We start from the raw sequence: 26,571 nt of genomic DNA on the forward strand, positions 1-26,571 counted from the left end.
CTAAGGAATTTTGGGGATGCCTGGGTGGTCCAGTCAGTTAGGTGTCCAACTTCAGCTCAGGCCATGATCTCGCGGTTTGTGAGTTGGAGCCCCACATCAGGCTCTGTACTAACAGCTTGAAGTCTGGAGCCTGCTTTGGATTCTGTGTCTTCCCCTCTCTCTGCCCTCCCCGGCTCGCTCGCTCTCTCTCTCTCTCTCTCTCTCTCTCTCAAAAATAAACTAAAGGAATTTTTAAAACATCACAAATCCATAATAACAAAAAGAAGAGGAAAAGAAACTACTACAATTAAATTTTGGAATCTGGAAAGCTGATGAACTTAGTAGACCTGAAAAGGCTGAACCATAAGGCAGAATGGGGAAAGCCAAGAAGCAACCCAATTCAGAACACAAAAACTCCAAAAGCTCATAAATTAGTAGCATTTAGGTACCTCTAAAAGTGAGGGTAAGAGTGAAGCTAAAAAGAAAGAACTGGTTAAAATCCCTTTAAGTAGTAATTTGATACCTAGGGTCTCTTCACACGGCCATTCACTTTTATCCACTGGGCACAGCCAGTTATTGATTTTCTCCTACTCCAGCAGGAAAGTGACAATTCATCAGAAAGGGTTAAACACAAGGTCTCTGGATTATGGAATACTAAACACAATAGAGGGTAGGAGTATTACCTGCAAAACTCGGAGGGAGGCTTACACTGAATAATGGGAACTTCAGTCTTTCGTCTTATTTAACACCTGGAATTCTATGAAGCAAGGCTATACCTCCGGGAAGGATATTCAAAGTTTCTTTGAACACTCTGACCATCTCAAAAGGAAATATACCCTAAAGACAGTCATATTAAGGGTTTTCCAGGCAAATAGCCCAGCCAGACCACCCGATAGCAGGGTTTCTCAATCTCAGCAGTACTGGCATTTTGAGACAGATACTTCTTTATTGAGAGAGCTGTCCTGTGTATTGTAGGATACTCAGAAGCATCCCTGGCCTCTCATCACTTGATGCCAGTAACACAGATTGTGATGACCAAAAATGTCTCCAAATGTTTCCAAATGTTCCTGGGGGAAGGGGAAGCTCGGGGTGGGGGGGTGGGGGAAATCTCCAAATCATCTCTGGTTAAGAATCACTATCCTACAGCTCATAATCAGCTAGTTTTGCCCTCAGTCTCAGAGCTTCCAAATAGCTTTTGAGTTCACCATTCTCAAATATGAGTAGACAACCAAAGATCACCAGACATTTGAGGAACAGTTCTAAAATGAAAAACAAACAGAAAAAAATACCTTGGAGGAGACAGAATATGAATGAAAAACGAAATCTCGAAAGCATTGCAACAGAAGTTCTTAGTTGCAACAGAAGATATTGTTTGTGGAACAATAGAAATGCCCATGAAATAAGAGGAGGCTATTATAATAAAATAACAGAGGGGAAAGAAATTATTGGAAATTTAAAAGTACAAATGAAAAACGAAATAGAAGCATTGGAAGATAAATTTAAGGAACTCTCTCAGAAAACATAACAAAGAGTGGCACCTGGGTGGCTCAGTCAGTTAAGCGTCCGACTCTTGATTTTGGCCCAGGTCATGATCTCACAGTCGTGAGACTGAGCCCTATGTGGGGTTCTGTGCTGGGTTTGGAGCCTGCTTAAGACTCCCTCTCCCTCCTCCTTTGCCCCTCTTCCACTCCCACTTGTGTAATAAATATAAATAAATAAATAATAAATAAATAAAGCATAACAAAGAGATAAGAGAAAAAGGTTAAAAAAAAAAAAGGAATCATCCCATTATGTCACATATCCAAATATCAAGATTTCCACAGAGACAGAAAAAATAGAGGAAAGGAAATCATCAACAAATTATTTTAATTTTCCAGAATCAAAGGACGCTGTATTCAGCACAATCGTTACAAAGAAACTTCTTTCAAGGAGACTTTCAGAAGACTAGAAAATATCCTATATGCTTGAAAAAAAAAAAATCAGTGTCAAAGTCAAGAGTCAGAAAATTTTGCACTTCAATGGCAATACTGAAAACTAGAAAACATAGAAAATTATTTACAATCTAGAATTCTGTATCCAAACTATCAATAAAATACAAAGACAGAATCTGTCATAGGAGGAGAGAAGTGAAAAGTCTCCAGCATGTTAAAGAAGAAAGATCTCAAGATGACAGTTGCACACAAAAGGTAGAGGGCAACAAATTCATACTGAAGAACATCAAAATACTCTAAAGAAGATTTATTCAAGAAGACAAAACTACTAGAATACCTTGTGCAGACAAACTTACGAAGAGGATATTTAGACAGTTGGCAGAGTTTAAGCTTCAATCAGTAATATATATACTTTTTTTTAAACCAAGCAAATAAGTAAGACAACTCAAAGAGGGAAAAATTGTACAGAAAGAGAAAGTAGCCACAAGATACTTACATGTGGCTCAGCAGTGAATAGTGTGTACATAAATATATTAACATAAATACAGATTTAAAACTTACTCAATTACCCTATGACTATATTAGGAGGATGGATAGGTATGGGAAGTGGATGTGGTGGGGACAGGGAAAATGAAACAGAGCTAAATCCTTATTTTTCATATTAGGGAGTTTACTAGGTCTACCCAAAATTTAAAAAAATCAACAAGAAGCAATACAAACATGTTATTTACAGTCATGAAAACAAGTATCAGGTAATCAGCTAAAATGTTTGCCTCTGGAGAAACTGAGGAAAGGATCAGGCAAGAGGCTGCTCTATTTGTAGCAAGTTTATTAGAACTATATAATTATTTTTTTTTAATCTTTTTTAATCTTTATTTTTGAGAGAGGCAGAGACAAGACTGTGAGCAGGGGAGGAAGAGAGAGAGAGGGAGACACAGAATCCGAAGCAGCTGAGGATCTCACGAACCGTGAGATCACGACCTGAGCTGAAGTCAGACGCTCAACCAACTGAGCCAAATTGAGCTTAAAATTATACACATAGATAATCATGACCAAAGGAAGTCCGGACAGAGAAAGAAAAGGGAGTGACACCATGTGCAATAGGAAGAGATTTTTAAAAACGTACTTAATGAAGAAAAACAAAACTAATCATGAATGATACTGAATAATATACTAAACACAATTTTTAAAAAATGTTTTAATGTTTATTTATTTTTGAGAGAGACAAAGCACAAGCAGGGGAGGGTCAGAGAGAGAAAGGGAGACACAGAATCTGCCTCAGCCTCCAGGCTCTGAGCAGTCAGCACAGAGCCTGATGAGGGGCTCGAGCTCATGGACCATGAGATCATGACCTGAGCCGAATTTGGACATTTAACTGACTGAGCCACTCAGGCACCCCATATTAAAAATTTTTAACTGTTGGGGCGCCTGGGTGGCGCAGTCGGTTAAGCGTCCGACTTCAGCCAGGTCACGATCTCGCGGTCCGTGAATTCGAGCCCCGCGTCGGGATCTGGGCTGATGGCTCAGAGCCTGGAGCCTGTTTCCGATTCTGTGTCTCCCTCTCTCTCTGCCCCTCCCCCGTTCATGCTCTGTCTCTCTCTGTCCCAAAAATAATTAAAAAAAATAAAATAAAGTATTAAAAAAAATTTTTTTTAACTGTCAATGTCAGGATGTCAGAATGACCCACAAGTTGCAAATTACGTTTTTTTTCTTAGTGTTATTATTTTGTTTTAAAGTTGACTTCATGTTGCAAAATATTAAGGGAAAGATAAAAGAAAATTAGGGTAGTTACATAATCAACACTGATTAGGTATGTTTAGGATTTAAACTTTTATCTATAGAGTTAGAGTAATGGGGGGGGTGCACACGGGTGGGTCAGTCGGTTAAGCGTCCAACTTCAGCTCAGGTCGTGATCTCGCAGTGTGTGAGTTCGAGCCCCGCGTCGGGCTCTGTGCTGACAGCTCAGAGCCTGGAGCCTGTGTTGGATTCTGTGTCTCCCCATCTCTTTCTGCCCCTCCCCCGCTCACGCTCTGTCTCTCTTGCTCTCAAAAAGTAAATACAACATTAAAATAAAATTTTTAAAGAGTTAGAGTCATGGGGTCAGAGAAGGCTTTCAGAGTCCATATGATAAAACCTACAAATTAGGATTTAATTTAAAGGCAACTTATTTATAAATAATACTTGCTGTAGCAACGAGAGCTCACTTACAAAAATCTTCATACTGGTGCTGTAGTTCATCCAAAATAAATAGAATATCTCTAATATCCACCATGTGGTTACCTGTAATAGAAAGAGTAAGTTCAAGTACTGTTATTTCTTTTTTGAACACAAATCTAGTTTCCATCCCATTCTAATACAAAAACAACACAGAGATGTGTGAAAGTAGGAACAGAGGTTGTGAATAATATCTAGAATTGTTAATAGCTCAGTACACACTGAAACATAAAAGACCATTATTTTCTTTTTCCCTTAATAAAAGAGTTTCCCACCAAAAGAAATTAGTCACATTTTAAGCTCCACAGCTAGGTAATCAGGTTAATATTTCACTCATTTAATAAATAGTGTTTTGAGAATTTACTATAGGTAGAATTTCAAGTTTTAGCTCTTTTGTCTTTCTCACTGGATTGTGAGCTCTTCAAGAGTACAGGATGTCATTTGTTTCCCCAATGCCTAGCAAATTATATACTTCCTAGCACTTAAAAACTAATTTTTTTGAGGGGCACCTGAGTGGCTCAGTCAGTTGAGTGTTTGACTCTTGATTGGGGCTCAGGTCATGATCTCAGAGTTCAAGGGTTCGAGCCCCACGTTGGGCTCTGCGCTGACAGTGCAGAGCCTGCTTGGGATTCTCTCTTTCCTTCTCTCTCTGCCTCTCTCCCACTTGCACTGTCTCTCTCTCAAAATAAATAAACAAACTTTAAAAAAATTATTTTTTAAAAATTATTTTTGATAAAACAGGGAGGGGGACAAAACATAAGAGACTTGTAAATATGGAGAACAAATTGAGGGTTACTGGAGGGGTTGTGGGAGAGAGGGTGGGCTAAATGAGTAAGGGGCACTAAGGAATCTACTCCGGAAATCATTGTTGCACTATATACTAACTAATTTGGACGTAAATTGAAAAAAATAAAAAATAAAATTAAAAAAATATTTTTGAATGAATAAATATACTAAAGGCTGTAAAGAATCATGCAATGTCTACATTGTGGATAGCAGTAAACCATTTACTTGGCGTCTTACACATGTACAGCACTCCCATAATTATAACTTCCTACCATTCCTGCCCTTGCCTCTGTCTAAAACCATTTTCCTTCTTGGACAGTGTATGACAGAGAATGGGGTCAGAGACAGTGACCTCAAATAATGTTGTTCCAACTGGACACCCAATAGTTCTTGCCTCCAAATGTCTGGCTTCGCTTGACATCCAAGGTGAGAAAGACCAGGTGTTGACTTACCTACTTATAAAAATACTAGGTTTGTTCTTCAGCCTATGCCTAAAAAATCAACTATTCAGTTATAAGCATAAGCAAAGACCCTGAAAAGAAGATGCCAGTTTTTAATGTGCCTTTTGAGTCCAAGAATTATTATATACACTATGGTTTTGGTGTTGGGTAAGATTGATTCATTCTGCTTCTTTGAAAATTGGTAAGCTATGTCAGGTCCAGGACTTTAAATCACTGCAAAGCAAGTAAGTATTTGACCAACCAAAGAAGTGCTAGACCAATTGATGTTAAGTTTCATCTCTTCTGATTAGAACTGCTTCTTACATTCTGGGTTTTTTTTTAATTATTTTTAATGTTTATTTATTTTTGAGAGAGACAGAGACAGAATGCAAGTGGGTTGGGGCAGAGAGAGGGGGAGACACAGAATCTGAAGCAGGTTCCAGGCTCTGAGCTGCCAGCACAGAGCCTGACGTGGGGCTCGAACTCACAAGCCACGAGATCATGACCTGAGCCGAAGTTGGACGCTTAACTGACTGAGCCACCCAGGCGCCACTCTTACATTCTGTTTTTTTTATTTTCTTGGTATTTGTCCTCATTCTGTTCTTGATTGTGGTTCTAACACCCCAGTGAACTTCTGGAACTTTTGTAGATAGAGTCCATATCCCAAGTTCTTAGATCAAAGCATCAGTCCTAAAATAATTCAAGGCTTCAGCCCTCAAATTCCTGAATTTGATCAGTGAAAAGTATTCTTTTGGATCATCCATAAATTAATCCAATGGAGAAGGCTGTATTGTTTATATCTGGTCTCTACTTAAAGAACTCCCCTTTCTGGAAAGAGGTCCAAGACTGACCAGTGAGCATGCAGTAGCCAACCATTTATAGATTTACTAGCTCTCGCTCAAATTTATTCCTTCTTCTATGCAATGACAAATACTTCTCACACACCTCTAAGACAAATACTATCCATTTATATAGTCTCTGGTGGCCAAATAAGCATTACAGAATCTGAAATTACTATTTTGACCCCCTACCTAGCTTATCAAAACCTCAATGAATAATTCCTGGTTGAGACTGAGACAATCAGTATAGTTACAGGTAGCATTTACTTCATAAGAGAAGTTCAAAACAGCTTCCCACTCTTACATTTGTCCTTCTGGAGGAAGCTCATATTGGAACTTTCCTTTCCATTCAACCTGGAAAATGTAACTATCTAATGGGAAAAAAAATTATCCTCATCATCAAAGTCATATTCAAGGCAACATTACTTTGAAGGTGTTAAATGACTATTAACACATTTCCATAGTCTCCACAATAGCTCCACAATATCAAAGACCTTCTCATCAAAAATCATGCTAGTTACTACTTTTCACCCAGTTCAGTTACTAGATTGGTAAATCCCACGAGAGAAAAAACTACTGCACCAATATCCTATCTCAGAAACCAAACTACCAGAACTGTCACACAGTGATTTTCCATATTCCTCTTGCCAGATCTTAATGAAGCAAATGCTTGTTAGACTTCCTTGCAAATTCCAGCAGCATTCCTCTTCATCATGCATACTCATGAAGATATTCTCCATGTTATCAGTATTGCTCCAAAAAACCAAACCAAATACAAAAACAAGATGTTAAAACAGTACCTATGCCAGGGTGCTATGGCTTCTACTAGTGGGATAACTGACTTAGATCACTCCTTACTTCAAAATTCTGTTACAGAAGAAACCATATCCACTACCGGGGTAACCCAAAACTTTTGGCATTCTGAGGGTGTCCTTTCCTTTAATGTTTAAGTAAAATAGCCCTGACCCCACACCATACATTATATGAACAGCAATCAATACTCCCTCCAAAATTTGAAGATTCCTGAGTGTTTTATACGCTGGCAGTTGATTTTCGTTTTGTTTTCTATTCCCGTGGACTCCTGATCTCTCTCACATTATCACATCCTATAGGTGCTATCTTCTCTCCACCCCAAGCCTACCTAACACAGAACCTACAGACCTTTTTCCTTGAAATCCACCCACCACATGACTAACACAAGGCTATTGTATATAACCAACTCCTACTAGATAACTTGAAATTAATGAGAGTAAGGGATTTCTTTATAGCACAGCAAGCACTACATAGTATTGTCCTAGACTTCTACAGCCACTCTCTATTGATTGCTAGACCCCCATCCACTCTCAGGTTCCCTCAGTGTTCCTCTTCCAGCTGCCCATTAGCCACTGTTGTATTCTAAGTTCCTGTTGTTTTCTTATATAGAGTACTTTACCTTACCTTTTTGCTCAAACTACGTATCTCCCAACAGGCTTTAGCTCTCATAATCAAACATACCTGTTAAAATGATTTTCCTAGTCAAAAGACAAGGACCTCCCCTATGAGGAATTTTACCTTAAGTCACAACCAGGTTATTAAAAATGACAAAATGAAAAAATCTTATTCTCTCTGGTTGGAGGAGATGGAGTGAAGGGTGACACTTATTAATTCATTCAACATACATTTGTTGAGCAGTTAATATGTGCCATAAGCACTGTATGGAGTACTGAGGATACAACATTGAGCAAAAGTACACATGATATCTGCTTTCTTGGTATTTCGTCTTATCTGAGATACAGATCTTCACAAAACAATAAGAAATAGGGGTACCTGGGTGGCTCAGTCGGCTGGGCGTCTGATTTTGGCTCACGTCGTGATCTCGTGGTTTGTGAGTTCGAGCCGCGCATTGGGTTCTGTGCTGACAGCTCAGAGCCTGGACCCTGCTTCAGATTCTGTGTCTTCCTCTCTCTCCCTGCCTCTCCCTCCCTCACACTCTATTTCTCTATCTCTCTCAAAAATAAACATTGAAAAACTTTTTAAAAAATATAAGAAATAAAAGTTGCAACTGTGATTAGTGCTGTGAGAGTGTATGAGAACTTGACCTAGTCAGAAAAGTCATGGAAGCATCCTTAAAGAATAGAGTTGAGTTTAGATCCAAAGTATAAGTAGTAATCCACTAGGAGGGGAAGAATGCTCCAGGAAAAGAAAAGAATATATGTAAAGGCTATGGCAGGAGGAAGCCTGGTATATAACTGAAACTCTAAGAAGGCACAGTAAGCAAAGCAGAATGTGGTCTGAGATGAAGCTGGAGATCTAAGGTAAAGGCCAGACATTGCAAGTCCTTGTACGTGACCTTAAAGGGCTCTTCATCCCAAGAAGTATTATTAGAGTTTATGCAAGGAGGTAACATGATCAGATGTGTGGGGTTTTTTTATTTTTTATTTATTATTTTTTTTTTTAATTTTTTTTTTTCAACGTTTATTTATTTTTGGGACAGAGAGAAACAGAGCATGAATGGCGGAGGGGCAGAGAGAGAGGGAGACACAGAATTGGAAACAGGCTCCAGGCTCTGAGCCATCAGCCCAGAGCCCGATGTGGGGCTCGAACTCACGGACCGCGAGATCGTGACCTGGCTGAAGTCGGACGCTCAACCGACTGCGCCACCCAGGTGCCCCAAGTTTTTTTATTTTTTTATTATGTTTATTTATTTTTGAGAGGGAGGAGGGGCAGAGAGAGAGAGGGAGACAGAATACGAAGCAGGCTCCAGGCTCCGAACTGTCAACACAGAGCCCAACATGGGGCTTGAAACTACAAGCCTGAGACCATAACTTGAGCCAAAGTCGGACACTTAACTGACTGAGCCACCCAGGCGCCCCACAGATGTGTGTTTTGAAAAGATCATTCTGTCCATAGTGTTAAGGGGGATAAGACTGGGTGTGGGTGGGGGCACCTGGGTGGCTCAGTCGGTTGAGCGTCTGACTTCGGCTCAGGTCATGATCTCACAGCTCGTGAGTTCGAGCCCCCCGTTGGGCTCTGTGCTGACAGCTCAGAGCCTGGAGCCTGCTTCGGATTCTCCCTCTCTCTCTGCCCCTAACCCACTCGTATTCTGTCTCTGTCCCTCTCAAAAATAAACAAACATTAAAAAAAAAAAAGGAAAGACTGGATGTGGGTGGCATTGTTAGGATGAACAGTGATGGTCCTAAGGAAAAATTATGGTAACTTGGACTAAGGTAATGGTGGAAAATAGAGAGATTTAAGAGATATCTAGAAGTTTCAAATAATAGTAATTCACAACGGTTGCATGAGGAGAACAGAGAAAACAGAGTTGCCAAGGGTAATTCCCAGGTTTCTGCTTCCTATTTCTTGAGACTATTCTAGTGCCAATAGGTTCTATTTAATTCCTACAACAATCTATGAAATCAGCATAATTTTTCAGTTTAGCTCCCCAAGTACAAAGCCTGGAAATCCAGACCAGAATTCCATAAGCCAAAAAAAAAAAAAAAAAAAGAAAAAAAAGAAAAAAAAAAAGCCACAGTGGTTTCATATGTAATTTCTGTTGCTTCTGGTAGAGCATGCCCTAAAGGCTATGTAATAATATGACTTGAGATTAAGCTTTAAAATCCCTATTTTATGGGCATCTTTATGCTCCAGAACATCCCTCCACTTACGTCTATCAACCCAGAACTCACCATAAATGACTACCTACTAAAATCCATGCAGCCTGGTTCTATCTTCACAGTACATCCCAGCCACCAAAGACCCCCTAAAAGCCACCACTGACAAATGACAAAAACCTGTGGAAGCCCATGGAAAAGGATGCCATGTCTGATAATGTTCCTGCCATATTTACACAAACTGTTCCCTCAGTCTAAAATGTCTTTCTCACTCTTCATTACCACCTTCAACCAACTAACCCCTACTGATCCTTCAAGATTTAGCTCAGACATCACATCCTCTGATGATCTTTCCCTGGTGTTTCCAGTATACATCTGCAGCCTAACTACATTCTATAACAGTATTTGCTATACAACATTATCATTTTCATTTATTTGACTCTTTCCACACTAGAATGGGAACTCCTTTGGAAAAAGAAATGTGTTCTATTCATCTCTGTATCACCTTGCATAGTTCCAAGCACAGTAGATATTAAATGACTATCTGACTCATTAAATACATGGATAATCAATGAATCAATCATTTATCAATCCATTATTATCAGACACCCCCTGGTGACATATAAACATATAATACAAAACATCTGCTAAATATATCCATAATGTTTTTTTTAAAAATCTACATTTTGCAAAGAGTAACTGAATAGCATGAGAAGATTGTGTAATCAAAGCTATCTAATAAAGTTAAAAATTCAAGAAATTTAGATCTCCAAGTTTGTGAAGCCAATGCCCTTGACATTAAAGAAACCATCTCTCCACAAACAAGAAATGGAAGAGAGGTAAGTTTGAAAAGAAAATAAATACATTTTTCTCTTAGATTTTTATCAAACATACCAAAATCTAATAATTTTAGAAATTTCTCATTTAATTTTTCTAGACTATCTCTTACCACAGACACCAGTAAGCAATGTTGATAGGTGGCAAGAGGTAAGAATCAAGGAGAGATAAAGGATGAATCAGCACACTGATATCCAAGAAAGATATAGTTACATAGTAATTCAAATAACTCACTGTCTATACTAGCATGTTTTATCACTTCCTGAAAAGTTTCAGGAATTACAGGAATATCCATGCTATCCAAAACAGCAGCCAGTTCATCAGTCGCAACTCGACCACTTTTTATCCTACAGAAAATCTTCAAGGCATTCTGGAATGCTGCAAAAATATAACAAAGAAAGAAGCTATTTTATCATGAGAATCAACAGCTTTTCTTGGAGGGGCTGATTTTGTGTCAATAGCCTACCAGGGTACAATACCTTTACATAGGCAAAGGGTTTTCTAAAACTGTACCTGCAAGTAGGCATTTGCCCAATTCTGACCACATTCCTAATATAAATGTAATTTTTGCTATTATCACTACTGATACAATATTAGCGATGATAGGTGGTATTTATTGAATGCTATTTATATGCCAAACATTGTGCTAAAAGCTATAGGCATTGTGCTAAAAGCTCTGGATTATCTCATTATACTATATTCACCGCTTAGTTAAGCCTTGTAACTAAAATAATTTCATATCTATCAGTGGTATAATCTATAATAGCAAGGCAGCTTAATCCAAAATTTGAGGGCATCATTAATTGCTTTAAAATGTAATTTAGAAAAAATAGCGTAAAAGAAAGAACAGAGTAGATGCAAAATTTCTCTTTAGATTTTTTTATATTACAAAGAGTTTAGTAATGGTTTAACCACTATTTAAAGGTCTTCTATTTCTCCACAGAAACTTCATTTTCTTACGCTAACAGTCCTTAACATCAAAAATGAACTGGAAAGATTTGTAACAATATGGACAGAACTAGAGTGTACTGTGTAAGTGAAATAAGTCAGAAGAAGACAAATATGTTTTCACTCATATATAGAATTTAAAAAACACAACAGGTGAACATAGGGGAAGGAAAGGAAAAATAAGATAAAAACAATAAGAGACTCTTAAATACAGAGAACAAACTGAGGGTTGCTGGAGGGGAGGTGGATGGGGGATGGGCTAAATGGGTGAGGGGTATTAAGGAGGGCACTTGTTGGGATGAGCACTGGGTGTTATACGTAAGTGATGAATCAGTGGGTTCTACTCTTGAAACCAACACTATACTGTATGTTAACTAACTTGACTTTAAATAAATTTTTAAAAATGAATTGGAAAGAACACAGTTAAATGAAAATATTCATATTAATGAGAGAATTTTCCCTAAACAGATGTCTTCCTTAAAATCTAAACAGATTGATACCTGTGTCCTAATGCTAAATTTAAGTGACCCTCCAACTACCGCTCCCCTTAATTTGATAAGGAAACACAATTCCCATAATCAACTTCAGAGAGCGAATCACTTTTTGTCAGACTACATTTTCTCGGAATTCAGGATATAACGAGCCTACTGATCCACAAGTTCTTAGATTTGCACAGTCATGGAGGAAGAACTGGGCATTATTCACTCATCCAACCAACCAGTTGTTATTGACCAGGCGAGCAAAAGTAGCAGAGGAAGGACCTCTGAGAATCCTCTCCTCCATAAAAGCTGTGAGAACACGGACGCAAACTGTCAGAATCAACTTTTTTCAAAACTCTGGCTGTAAATCAAAGGCTTAGAGTCATCCAAAGAGTGTTTTCTTTCAGAAAAACGGCTGAACCTCAGTAATAGTGAGCTTTGTGGCATTTTAGCTTGCCATTATTCCCATCTTGCCATCCCAGCTTCCCAGGAGCCTTGAAAACTAAGAGCCTACCCTCATGATGAAAAACAGCAGCCTGACAGCCAATGGAGAAGAATGAGTTTGGAACTTCTTCAAAGCCCCATTCTCTAAGAACTGTCATTATGAGACCTGCCTTGTGGCTCCCTGGAAGACCCTACTTGCCAAGCTGCCTTATTTAACCGGACTCAAAGCTTGCCCAAGGCAAAGAGTCTTTTCCCTGGAAGTACTCCTCAAACACAATCAGAGGCAATTAGTTAACATTATAACTGTCTGAAGTGGTGGGTAATAGTTGGAGCAAGCACTGGATGTTACATGTAAATGATGAAGCACTAAATTCCACTCCTGAAACCAGTATTACACTATATACTAACTAATTAGTTTAAGTAAAAACTTGAGACAAATGAACAAAAACCAGTCAGATTCAGGAGCCCTGCTCTTAAATGCTATTGCTGCTCTTCCAATGACATACTAATATTTTTTAGGATTAAAAAAAAATTTTTTTTTTGGAGAGAGAGAGAGAACAGGGGAGAGGGGCAGAGGGAGGGAGGGACGGAGGGAGAGAGGGAGGGAGGGAGGGAGGGAGGGAGAGAGAGAGAGAGAGAGAGAGAGAGAGAGAGAGAGAATCCCAAGCAGGCTCCATGCTCAATGTGGAGCTTGACTTGGGGCTTGATCCCACAACCCTGGGATTGTGACCTGAGCCAAAATCAAGAGTTAGATACTCCACTGACTAAGCCACCCAGGGGCCCTGACACAATGATTTTTAAAAATCAAATAAACCCACAACTGTACAAAGAAGAAAGATAAAAGCAACACAAATTTCCCATTCAGGGCATGCAAAAAATGATGCATTTTGATTAATATCCTACTTGGATACCTTTCTATGTCTCTACGTTCATCAACGATTGTGAATATTTCACTCAATTAAAACAGTACATATAGTATACTGCCTTTTCACTAAAAATATGCCATGGACCTATTTACAAGTCAATAAATGTAGATTCATGCCATTAAAAAAAAACAATTGGGGCAAATAATAGGCTAGCAAACAAGCTTAAGAGGAAAATCTGGGAAATGAGACGTCTGTAGAGGCCTTTGAAAAGTTCCAACATATTCCTGAGCATCTAGATGGCCACACACATAAACAGGTCTGTACCCAGGAAAACCAGAGTAAGTTCTGAACGCTCAGGTCTGGCTTACATTGAGGATATACACACGCAGGAAGTGAAGGCTAAGGAAGAGTTGAAAACTATCTGTCTGAGTGTTGAAGGCATGCCCCAAGGCACACATAGGGTCCCTCTGGTTCTCCTCTACCTAATAATTGGCAACTAATTTTGCCTTAAAAGGCACTTAAGGACACAAGCATACATATATAAACTATAATGTGAAAATAAATATGTATAAAATATAAGAAAAGATATTCATTGTGAAAGTGTCTATACTAGGAAGATAATTAGAATCAATAAAGGATTAGTTAAATAAATTATAGTATATCTACATTTTTCAGACACCATGCAGCTATTAAAAAATAAAAGGATCGAGCACCTCGGTGGCTCAGTTGGTTAAGCATCCGACCCCTTATTTTGGCTCAGGTCATGACCTCATGGATGGTAAGATCAAGCCCCACATCAGGCTCTGCACTGACAGCATGGAGCCTGCTTGGGATTCTGTCTCCCTTACTTTCTGCCCTTCCCTCACTTGCTCTGTATCTCTCTCTCTCAAAATAAATAAAAATAAACTTAAAAACAATTTTTTTTAAGTAAAAGGCAGACCTACACTTACTGGCATGGGGAAAACTTTCCAAGACATATTACTCAGTTAAAAAAAAAAAATTCATGCTAGACAACAAAGTACATAGCATGATCCCTTTCTCTTAAAAGTATAAGATGATCATATTTTTCCCTTTTATTTTCTTAGGGTCTCTTGATTTCTAACTGTATGCTTGATCTTTTCACTTGCCTCTGTAAGACCCAGGTACTCTAGTTCTCTTCTGCCTAGTAACTGATAACTCATTTTCTCTTACAAAATATGTAAATATTTATATACATTCATAAATGCATATAATAAAAGATGCTAAAGTCAACATTAACTTTAATATAGGAAGGATTAAAGAGGGTATTGTACATTTATATACTATTATATTGCTTGGATATTTTACTAAAAATAGTGTATTTGAGAATTAGGCATACCGTTTTAAGAGGAAGAAAAGAAATTTGGCACTTCTTGGTTGGTCTCAGAACATTTGACCATAAATAAAAAATAAGGTCAAAATAGAAAACCAGAACTTGAAAAACAAAGGAATACATGATAGCTCAACTGGGGCTCGACAAGCAGGCAGTACTTAGGTACCCAAACACACTTACAAATCTATAGTCAAGAAAAAGCTATAAGCTGAAAACCAAGTAGACAAAGAGGAAACCCAGTGCTATAGGAGTTAATCAAAATGCCAAGTAGGAAGAAATTCAAAGAGGGAAAGCAAGCCAAGCATCACATCTATATTGCTAATTGATGCATACGGTAATGTATTAAATAACATTCACTACATTAATGAATAAACATTAAAAGAGTTTTTCTTGCCTCTTGCTTCTTATCCAGGTATATGAAGATTATCACATTCATATATCCTTGATTCCAAGAAAATACAGGCTGGTTGACAGAAATATATAACCCCAAGGACAGATGATAGGAATTTGATCTTGCCTAATGGCAAAACCAAGGAACTGGTTTCTGTCTTGATTTGTTCTAACCCAAAGAACTGTTAAAATTAGGTCACAAACCCTAGAGATCTCAGAATATTGGAAGCACTGTTTCTATCAGTAACACGAATATTTCTTCCAATCACTTTCTTTGCTATTTACAGGAGTGTAAACTAAACGTTGTTAGGAGATCCATCAGTGTCTGAAATTTTTAGGGAGAAATACAAGCAGATTCCAAAGAGAGCAAAGAAAGTACTATTCACATTGGAGAAGAAAACAGATATGAGATTTCAAAGGGAAAAAAAGAAAAAAAACCACATGAACAAAGAAAGGCCTGGAAACAAGAATGAAATTGGCATGTATAGACATTTGTGTCTATAACTGGAGCACGGGGTTCTTGCCTGGAAAAGATTCTACCAAGAGGAAAGTGGCAAGAAAAATTATAAGGGGGTGAGGATGTCAAGCATAAGGGTTTGGACCACATTCATTTCATCACAGGAAAAGCATCTAAATTTTTGAGCAGGAGAATGATATGACAAAAATCGTGTGTTAAGAAAATCTAGCAGTTGCATGCAGGAAAAAGTGGAGATTATGGATAGAAAATTAGGATACTGTGGACAGGTTTTTAGTGCCTTTTATGAAATAACTCGTGTCTAATTGTTCTCAACCTAGGCTACAGGGGAAAACACTATGTGAGAGATCTGAAAAAAACCTAAATTCATATAACCATCCCACCCTAAAATCAGTGACAATCAAAATCATTCTTTTCTGCAATTTTGAAGAATCGTTTTTTTACCTGGATCCTGGGAGACCAAATAACAAACATCATTCACAGTCTTAAGGAAATCTGAAAAATCCAGCATTCCATTAACCACAATAATAGTTCAGAAACAGAAGGAAAAAAACTGCATTAGCAAACTCATTAAGAACATAAGATAAAAATGCAAACTAAAAATGTGAATACAATTAACTGATAGTCTAGAGGAGCACTAACATTAAATATAGACTGTAAAAAGAAAACCTATCATAAAACATAATTACACATTTTAATTATGTAGTAAATAGTGCCCAGCAATAATCAAAATGATATAGACTAGAATTTAAGATACTGCAATATTCTTTACTCAAAGCTCTAATTTTTATACTTGTCATTAGGTGCAAAAAAATCATGCAACTTGTCAATTTTACATATATAATGGTTTTGCCTGAAAAGAATAGGACTGATTTCATTGTGTTCTAGCTAAGACCCTCTATACCAGTGGTTTTAGGGGAGATTACAGATCCAGATGAGACTCTAATGAAAGCTTTGCCTCAAATCATTCCATCTCCTTCTCTCCTCTCCTCCTTTCCTCCCTCTCTCTCTCTCTCTCTCATTACACACACACACACACACACACACACACACACACACACACACAAAATGTATTGAACAAATGCACAAAATATTGCACAATATTAAAGTCTTCACCCAAAAAATCCTCTCATTTATCATGCAAAAAGTAATGCCTATTTATTGAAAGAAAGAAAGAAATCTAAATTGTACAAATGAAAATTTCAGTAAGAAATTATTGCTTGGTTTGAATGAGAAGTTGAAATGATGGAGCTTTTTTTTCTGCATGATAATGCACAGGTCATCTCTGATGAGCAACTAGAGCTGAAAAGCCAGGTTTACAAAGTGTGACAAAACACAGAATCAGGATTCTTCTGTCTCATTTTCTAGACAAGCATAGATCTGCGTCAAGGAACATCTGAATTTTTCAAGATTCTTCAAGTTAAATAACTCTAACGTCATTTTCCTCTTCATATAGTAAATGAGGCCAATTTTGAAAGGGTTTATCTGTGTTTGGAAGAAACTTATTATAAATTTACATTTTAAATTAATGTAATCTGAACAAAGTAACTTATAAAAGAACATTTCAGTGCTTCTGGTGGTCTGCAGGCTTCTACTGTCAGAGAAATTGACAAGGCTTAGTTGTTCTCATTGCTAAACCACAGAAACACTTTCTGGATTGGAAAATTTGTCAAGTTGTCTACCTCAAAATTTCTTTTTCAGTGTCATAACTTGAGAGTGGTTTCTCCTTTCCTTCAAAGACACAATGAAACATCTGTGCAAATTTCAATCAATTATTTTGATTTGTTTTCTGACTTCTATGTGACTTAGGTTTAAACAAAAACCTTATAGATAAAACATCAAGAGCACAATCCATACAAGAAATAGTTGTAGACTAGACTTCTTCAGAAGTATGAACTTAAGTTGAAAGATATTCTTCAAAAATTGGGGTGCCTGGGTGGCTCAGCGGGTTAAATTCCGACTCTTGATTTGGGCTCAGGTCATGATCTCACAGTTGGTGAGTTCAAGCCCCGCATAGGGCTCTGTGCTGACAGGGCAGAGCCTGCTTGGGATTCTCTTTCCTCTCTGTTCCTCCCTTGCCTGTGCTCTCTCTCACATATCCAGTAAAGGACTCGTATTCAGAATACATACATTCAAAACGCAATAGTAGGAACACAAACACATTTTCAATGGGCATAAGATATACAGGGAGCAAAAAAGCACATGAAGATATATTCAAAATCATTTGATCATTCAGGAAATGCAAATTAAAACCACAATGAGAAAACACCATACATCTATTAGAATGACAATTTTTAAAGGCTCACCAATTCCAGGATTGACAAGGATGAGGAGCATCTGAAACTGTCATAAATTGTTCCTAACAATGTAAAATAATTCAGCTGCTTTGCAAGCACAGTTTAGCAGTTTCTAAAAAATTCAAATATACCTACCATATGACCCAGTTATCCTACCATCAGGTATTTACCCAAGATAAATGAAAATAGTATATGACTACACAAAGACACATAAATGAATGTTTACACCAGCTTTATTTGTAATAGCCAAAAACTAGAAACAATCCAAACATCATCAATTAATGAATGGATGAACAAATCATGGCACATCCATAAGAGAGAACGCTGCTTAGCAATAAAAAGAAATAAACCTGATATGTACCAAAGCATAGATGAATCTCAGTATAATTACGCTGAGTGAAAGAAATCAAACTAAAAAAAATGAGTACTTACTGCACGATATCATTTATATAAAGTTCTAGAAAATGCAAACAATCTGTAGTGACAGAAGCAGGTTAGTGTTTGCTTGGGAAGTAGTGGGGGGGGGTTGTGGAAAGAGAATGGGGGCTTACAAAGGGCTATAATGGGATTGAGTTTTCACAAGTATATACATATGTAGAAATTTTCAAATTGTATACTTTAAATAAGTCAAGTATATACCTCAATAAAACTATAAAATACGCAGATAATTTAAAATCCATTGGAATAGCCAATTCCAAAAACAGTACAGAGGTTTTGTCTAAAAATTAAAAACAGAACTATCATATCATCCAGCAAGCTCACTTTTGGATAGATACCCAAAGGAAATAAAAGCACTATCTCAAAAAACTATGTGCACTTCAAGCATTGCAGCATTATGCCCAATAGCCAAGAAATGGAAACAGCCTAAATGCTCACCAACAGATGAATAAAGAAAATGTAACCTCTATGTATATGACATATTCTGGAGGGTGGAGGGAGTGGGCAGATGTTTGTCAAAGGATACAAACTTTAGGTATGAGATGAACAAGTTCTGGGAATCTGATGTACAGCATGGTGACTATAGTTAATAATACTATATTGTATCTTTGAAATTTGCTGAGAGAGTATATCCTAAGAGAGTAGTGTTCTCATCACACACAAAAAAGGTAACTATGTGAGGTGATGGAGATGTTATTTACTTGATAGCTGGTAATCAGTTCACAATGTATATGTATATCAAATCATTACGTTGTACACTTTAAATATATGCAATTTCTATTTGTCAATTATATCTCAATAAAGCTGGACAACATAACATGACTTGACATAAACCATGTTCCTATAGGTATATGCATATCCTATGACCCAGCTTCTTCATTTCTAGAAATCTATCCTATAAAAATATTTACACAAATGTGCAAGAATTGATGAACAAGGATGCTCTTTATAGCATTATTTGTAATAGCAAAAATTTTAGAGGTAACTTCACCACTAATCAATATGAGACCAATTAAAAGGTATATAACAAATATCCAGGAAGACTACCTACCAAATTATTAACAGTGTGTACTATGAAGAATTGTAGTGAAAGATTGAGGTGAAGAGATAATTTCCATTTTGTAATTTGTAAACTTCTTTAAGCTAAAAATACTAACTTAAAACAAAAAAAAACCTTTATATTCAGTTATTAAACTTTTTCTTGTATTTGCAATTTTTACCAAGATATTCAATATAGGTCTACACTTTTTTCAATGTAAAAATTAAGGAATACAAATTTAAACTAACATATGTTATCTAAAATTGTTTGTATGGACACTAATAATGAAGCAGCAGAAAGAGAAATTAAGAAAACAATCCCATGTACAATGGCACCAAAAAGAATAAAATACCAAGAATAAACTTAAGCAAGGAGGTGAAAGATCTGTACTCAGAAAACTATAAAGCACTGATGAAAGAATGTGCAGATAACACAAACAAATGGAAAGACATTCCGGGCTCACGAATTAGAAGAATATTGTTAAAAGATCCATACTACCCAAAGCAATCTACAAATGTAATGCAATCCCTATCAAAATACCAACAGCATTTCACAGAACTAGAACTAACAATCCTAAAATTTGTATGGAAACAGAAATGACTCCAAATAGCCAAAACAACCTTCAAAAATAAAAAGAAAGCTGGAGGTATCATAATTCCAGATTTCAAGTTATATTACAAAGCAGTAGTAATCAAAACAGTGTGGTACTGGCACAAAAATAGACACATAGGTCAATGGAACAGAATAGAAAACACAGAAGTAAACACACAGTTAAATGGCCAATTAATCTTCAACAAAGGAGACAAGAATATGCATTTGGAAAAGACAGTCCCTTCAACAAACGGTGTTGGGAAAACTGGACAGCAACATGCAACAGAATGAAACTGGACCACTTTCTTACACTATACACAAAAGTTCAAAATGGATTAAGAATTTAAATGTTAGACCTAAAACCATAAAAATCCTAATAGAGAGCAGAGGCAGTAATTTCTCTGACAGAGGCAGCTATAGCAACATCCTTTTAGATACATCTCCTGAGGCAAGGGAAACAAAAGTAAAAATAAACTACTGGGATTACCACAGAATAAAAAGCTTTGGTACAGCAAAGGAAACAACCAATAAAACTAAACAATAACCTACTGAATGGGATAAGATGTTTGCAAATGACATACCCAATAAAGGGTTCGTATCCAAAATATATAAAGAACTTATATAATTCAACACCAGAAAAACAAATAATCCATTTTAAATGGGCAGAAGACAGGAACAGACATTTCTTCAAAGAAGACCTACGTATGGCCAACAGACACATGAAAAGGTGTTCAACATCACTCATCATCAGGGAAATGCAAATCAAAACCACAATGAGATATCACCTCACACCTATCAAAATGGCTAAATTTAAAAACACAAGGAAAAACAAGTGTTGGCAATGATGTAGAAAAAAAAAGGAACCCTTGTGCATTGTTGGTGGGAATGCAAACTGGTGTAGCCACTGTGGAATACAGTATGGAGAGTCCTCAAAAAATGAAAACTACCATATGATCCAGTAATTGTACCTCTGGGAATTTACCCAAAGAATAAACATTAATTCATAGGTATACAGGCATCCCTAGGTTTATTGCAGCATTATTTAAAATAGCCAAATTATGGGAGCAGTCCAAATGTCCGTCGATAGATGAATGAAGATGTGATACACACACACACACACACACACACACACACACAGGAATATTATTCAGCCATAAAAAGAATTAAATCTTGCCATTTGCAAAAACATGGATGGAGCTAGGGAGTATAATGCTGAGTGAAATAAGCCAGTCAGAGAAACACAAATACCATATGATTTTACTCACATGTAGAATTTATGAAACAAAACAAATGAACAAAGTGGTGGGGGGTGGGGGTGGGGAACAGGACAAACCAACAAACATACTCTTAACTATAGAGAACAAACTGGGGGTTACCAGAGGGAAAGTGGATGAGGGGATGGATGAAATAGGTGAAGGGGATGAAAAGGATACTTATCTTGATGAGCACTGCGTAATACAGGGAATTGCTGAATCACTATATTGTACACCTGAAACTAATACAACACTGTATGCTAACTAACTGGAATTAAAATAAAATAAAAACAAATAAAATAAAATAAAATAGGTTGTATGGCTTTGGAGTACACTTTTATCTTTCTGTCCCTCAGTTTCCCCAACTGTAAATCCAGGTAACTGGAAGAAACTACATCTGAAGTCTTGAAATCTAAAGCTCTAAAGATTTATTGCTTTGAATTTCTAAAAAAAAATTTTTTTTCAACTTTTTTTTTTTTTTTGGGACAGACAGAGAGAGAGAGGAGAGAGAGAGAGAGAGCATGAACGGGGGAGGGGCAGAGAGAAATCGGAAGCAGGCTCCAGGCTCTCAGCCCAGAGCCTGACGCGGGGCTCGAACTCACAGACCGCGAGATCGTGACCTGGCTGAAGTCAGACGCTTAACCGACTGCGCCACCCAGGCGCCCCTATTGCTTTGAATTTCTAATAACAGTATTACTTAAAAGCCTTAAAATGTTCATATCCTTTGACCTAGCAATTTCAATTTTAGTGACCTATCTTTTGTCTGATGAGATAAAGAGAAAAAACCCTGCTTATAACAGCAAAAATATTAGAAATGACATATTTATTTAGATTATTTGTTATATAGCTTATTTTTCAAAACAATTTGTTTTTGTGCTTTGATCTGTTCCACAGAAAAATTCACAGCTGCCAAAACCAGCCTGATGGCAGGGCCCGGGTGATGGATGGATCGGGACTGCATGGTGGCCCACCGACAGCGAAGCTTCTTGTACCCCTGCTTTTATGTGATTTGGCCTTAGCATTGGTCAGGGCAGCCCCCCTACCAATGAAAGTACCTGGGGATTTGTCGGTTGGGGAATTGCCCATGACAGGTCCCCTGGGAAAAGGACCACGGGGGAAAGAAATAAGATTCCGCAGGGAAATTATGCGGGCCTACATCCAGCCCTTGCCACCCCCTGTAAAGACTCCTCTACCTAAAGGAAGGATAGCCCCATATATTTCCCAGCCAGGGAGGGGGACAAATGGATTTGAAATCCCCACCCTGGCAACAAAGGAATGTATCTATGGATACAAATTACTCCAACCCCTAGGCCCACTTGGCCCCCAGGAGGCATTCCAGATGATAACTGGACCTGGTGGGTTAAGGTACAGAATGGTTCATTAGTTCCTAGGTATACATTGTCTCCCTGGGAGCGCAGAAGGCGTGGGTTCCCAGGGCCCTCTTGGCTCCCTCCCGGCACCCCAGACCAAAGCGAATAACTTTTGTTCCTTATACACAAATGGTTCAAAGAAACAATTAAGAAGTCATGTCCCTGTAAATGTTCCACTTGAGGTGTTGAGAGATAGATGACCTTTCATGAAAATAGCAAAGCAAACGCTTTCTAGACTATAAATAAACGTAGATACATAATGAAAATAATATGAAGAAATTAATCAATTTCTTGTAACGTTACAAGAAAATAACCATGTTGTCCCTTAATGGGTGATTACACAAAGGAACATTTTTAGAATTAGGTAAAGCCAAGAAACATAGATGACGCACGCTACAAGGAAATTGCTAACAAATATAATGCCACGTTTGCCGCAATAAAGCGGCCAGTCTAACACACTGTTGTTGTCCGTGTCCATTTGTTATTTTCGCCGACGCCGTGCATCCTTCGGGAACCCCTGGACCTGCTGGGGCTGGACCCCGGCACACAGCCATTTAAAAAGGCAGTGTTGGGGTGCCTGGGTGGCTCAGTCGGTTAAGCGTCCAACCTCGGCTCAGGTCACGATCTCGCGGTTTGTGAGTTCGAGCCCCACGCCTGGCTCTGTGCTGACAGCTCAGAGCCTGGAGCCTGCTTCTGCTTCTGTGTCTCCCACTCTCTGCCCCTCCCCCACTCATGCTCTGTCTCTCTCTCTCTCTCTCTCAAAAATGAATAAATGTTAAAAAAAAAATTAAATATTTAAAAAGGCAGTGTGGATCTATATTTATTTACATGGAAGGTTGCCTAACATATAAAGTTAATAGAAAAAGGTAACAAAATTGTATGCATGTGAGTCAACATATATATTTTCTAATTATGTGTTTATGCATATGTATATACCACACTTACACACACACACGCACACACATGCTTAGAAAAATCCTAGAAAAATATATGTAAAAATACCAAAGTTCAGCTCTGGGTAGTGGGATTACACATAAGTTTTATTTTCTCCTTTCTTTTCTCCTATGCTTTCAGAGAATAAGGTTATTTCCACTTTGAATAATTATTTTAATAATAAATCTCCAAAAAATTCTATGTCAAGAGAATTAACATATGGGTAAATAAACATGTCAGAAAAAATAGAGTTGCTTTTTAGTCTTTCTAAAAGTTAGATTTATATTTATTATTTTATTTTTATACCCTCTGAAAGTTGTGTACAGTAGGCACTCAAAAAATGTTGGGGTGACTCGGATAGATAGACGAATGACACCATTGCAACTTGTCAGTTCCTGTTAGGTTGCTAAGTAACATTCTATTGGTGGTCCATTTGACTCCTAGTATTCTCCATCTACAAATTTTTTATAATAACCAATCCACATCTTTTATTTGAGTAGCTTGATGCTTTTAACCTCAGAGTATTACTGTGCCATTGTGTGTATTAAGTTTATTTTACTTCTGACCAATCCTTCAACTTATCTATACCATTTTTATTCTAAACTTATCTCTCCTCCTTAATAAGCTTGGAATGGTCTGTAAATGTAATCAGTTCTCTATTATTTACTTCTTTGATTAAAGTATTGGACACTGACAACAAAAGAGCAATTACTTTTCCAGATGTTTTAAAATAAAATTATTAGGATTTTGATTTGCATTTTTTTTGACTACTGAGGATGGAAAATATTTTTATATGATTATTGGCTACATATATTTTCTTTTATGTGATATTCTTATCCGTGTGTCTTACTCACTTTTCCATTCCATCTCCAATCTGAAGCTCAGAAAAGTGAAGCAACCATTGCACTGTCTACCATTGGGAAGCTGACAGCTTTGGGGGTATTTGCTCAGCTGAGGAGCTACGCACCTTTTATAGAAAATGTTGCTGCGAATTATGGAGAGGGCCAGCCCCACCCCCCACCCGTGGCCAGCATGAGGGTACTGCTTAACTGCTCCCACACCTACAGCTCATTGAACCACGCGGGGATGATGGGTCCAAGCTGAGCCAATCAGATTCTCTATCCCAGCCCCTTGGACTCTGGGGCTGAGACTAGCCAGTCTCCGTGACTGCTCAGAACATTAGCCCGTTAGCTTGGGGGCAGCCACGATCTGTCCTCTGGAATGTGGAGCAGAATATACTGCCCTACAAAGAAAGTAGTGAAGGAAATGCACGAGGAGGCAAAAACTTGTCAGCAGAGCCACACTGACAGTTCCCAGCTCCGCCTCCATTCTCTTCCCAAGAAGAGACCCCTTGGGTAAGCTCGGTGAGACACCTTGTCCCCTCTGAAGCCATCTCCCTCAGCTCACTCAAGTTGCTTTGCTACTGTGTCCAAAACGGTTTTAATACAACATCAGAGAAAGACCCAGATCCCAAGTCTTGTAAGTCCCAGTTCCGAGCCCCGCCGCTCTCCCACGTTTTTCTAGACGGTCAGAAGGGGTCGAGTCCTTGCCTCCTGTCCCCTCCTGTCACTACATCCTTCTTGGGGCTCTGCCTGCTAACTCAGTCCCACAGTGACCTCCTCACCAGTTCTTCATTCCCCCTGCTCCAGACACAATCTTTTTCACACAGTTGATGGTTGAGAGAAGATCGGGGCTCAGCAGTTCTGAAGGGGAGACAGAGAATACCCGTGAGAACACAGAGGACAGTCCCAGAGACTGAGGCAGACACTGGCTCTCCCTGCCCCCCAGGGGCTGAGTCCTTCCAGATTAGGCAAGGGCTCCCTCCCAGAGGCCCATTGAGATATCTCTACAATGGCTGCTAGAGGTCAAGGGTGGCTAGGGGTGGGGGCAGGAGTAAATGTATGTTTACTACCACACATCCTAGCTAGGGTACATGCTGGTTCACGCCACGTTTGAGGGTTTCTAGGGAAAGGAAATGTCAAAACAGGCAGCACAGAGGCCAAGGTAAACCTTGCCTAATGAGAGAGGCTCTTCAGGTCAAGAGTGCAGGGATGTTGATCAGAGTACGAAAGAGGGAGTAAGGGGCAAAGTCATGGACCTGTGGAGCCTCCAGGAGTGGCTCTGAGGTGGGGAGTTTGCCCTTGGCCTCCAATCAACCAGGCCATTAACCAAACAAAGTCAGTACTTGATGGTTAGAGCTGAGCCTTCAGGGCCACCAGTCTGGCATTCAGCACTGGTTCTATGGGCCTCAGTTTGCTCGTCTGTAAAGCGGGGATCATAATAGTTTCCACCGCATGAGAAGCTGGCATGTGAAGTGCTTAGTATATAACACACTCTTGATAAATGTTGGCCGCTGCTGTCCTCTGCTACTGGGTGTGCAGAGCCTTTCTGGAGCCTGCACGCCGGAGAATCTCCTAACCGGAGGGGCATCGTAGCCACTAGTCAAATCCTCTGCTCAGCAAAGGCATTCCCGGACTCCTCGGGCCATCCCTCTGGGTGCATTCCCAGGCTTGGAGTGGGAAGAGAAGTCCTGTGAGTAGACCCCACTCATCCTCTCACCTCTCCCACCCTGAGACCCCGGCCAGACCTTTGCAGTCCTCGTGGCAAATGTTTTCCGAGTGACTCTTGTAATCATTGCACCAGTAGCGGCTGTTGATCTGGAAGATGCCATAGTCGAAGCTGCCGTCTGCATTTTCATTTACCTTTGATAGGTTGAAGTTGCTCTCCACAAAAGCCAGGCACAGCCCTTAGAACAGGGAGAAGAAGGTTTTTAGAGGGCTCTGAACTGAGGGACAAAGGATACGGAGGAGAAAGGGAGACGGGGAAGCAGAAGAAAGGAACAAGGCCTAAGAGGCTAGATGGGGCAAGCTGGCTGGAAACACCCATTAGCTTCTCCCCTCGCCCTTCGGTCCATCCACCTGCCCCTCAGTACAACCGCTCATCATCCCGCTGTCCATCCGCGTCTCCTGCACTTGATGACCGCCTACTGTGTGCCGTGACCCGTGCAAAACCCAGTGAGGGACATTTAGCTGGGTCAAAGGCAGCTGGTGCCTTCAGAGGGCCTATAGTACAAGAATGAAG

The 26,571-nt window shown here is 38.8% G+C and overlaps 2 protein-coding genes across 4 annotated transcripts in view; both read right to left on the reverse strand.

The window, feature by feature from the left end:
* Positions 1-4,677, reverse strand: part of LOC124522056 (EF-hand calcium-binding domain-containing protein 13-like) — a 44,237-nt gene extending 39,560 nt beyond the window's left edge. For all 3 annotated transcript variants that reach the window (XM_047093240.1, XM_047093241.1, XM_047093242.1), the window contains exon 1: positions 4,119-4,677. Coding sequence is in view for 1 of the 3 variants with exons in the window: in XM_047093242.1 (XP_046949198.1) it covers positions 4,119-4,148 (30 nt within the window). In the remaining 2 variants the exon portion in view is untranslated. The remainder of the gene's footprint in view (positions 1-4,118) is intronic.
* Positions 3,947-26,447, reverse strand: LOC124522070 (lysozyme-like protein 6). The gene is made up of 5 exons (XM_047093257.1): positions 26,423-26,447; positions 26,078-26,236; positions 25,115-25,193; positions 10,851-10,994; positions 3,947-4,190 (listed from the first exon to the last, which is right to left on the reverse strand). Exons 1-4 carry the CDS (start codon positions 26,445-26,447, stop codon positions 10,964-10,966), a joined length of 294 nt encoding a protein of 97 aa, XP_046949213.1. The 3' UTR covers positions 3,947-4,190; positions 10,851-10,963.
* Positions 26,448-26,571: the final 124 nt, after the last annotated feature.

The sequence above is a fragment of the Lynx rufus genome, unplaced genomic scaffold (assembly GCF_022079265.1).
Source record: "Lynx rufus isolate CCGP_SWC_20201006 ecotype Redwood Valley unplaced genomic scaffold, mLynRuf1.p SCAF_34, whole genome shotgun sequence".
NCBI lineage: Eukaryota > Metazoa > Chordata > Mammalia > Carnivora > Felidae > Lynx > Lynx rufus.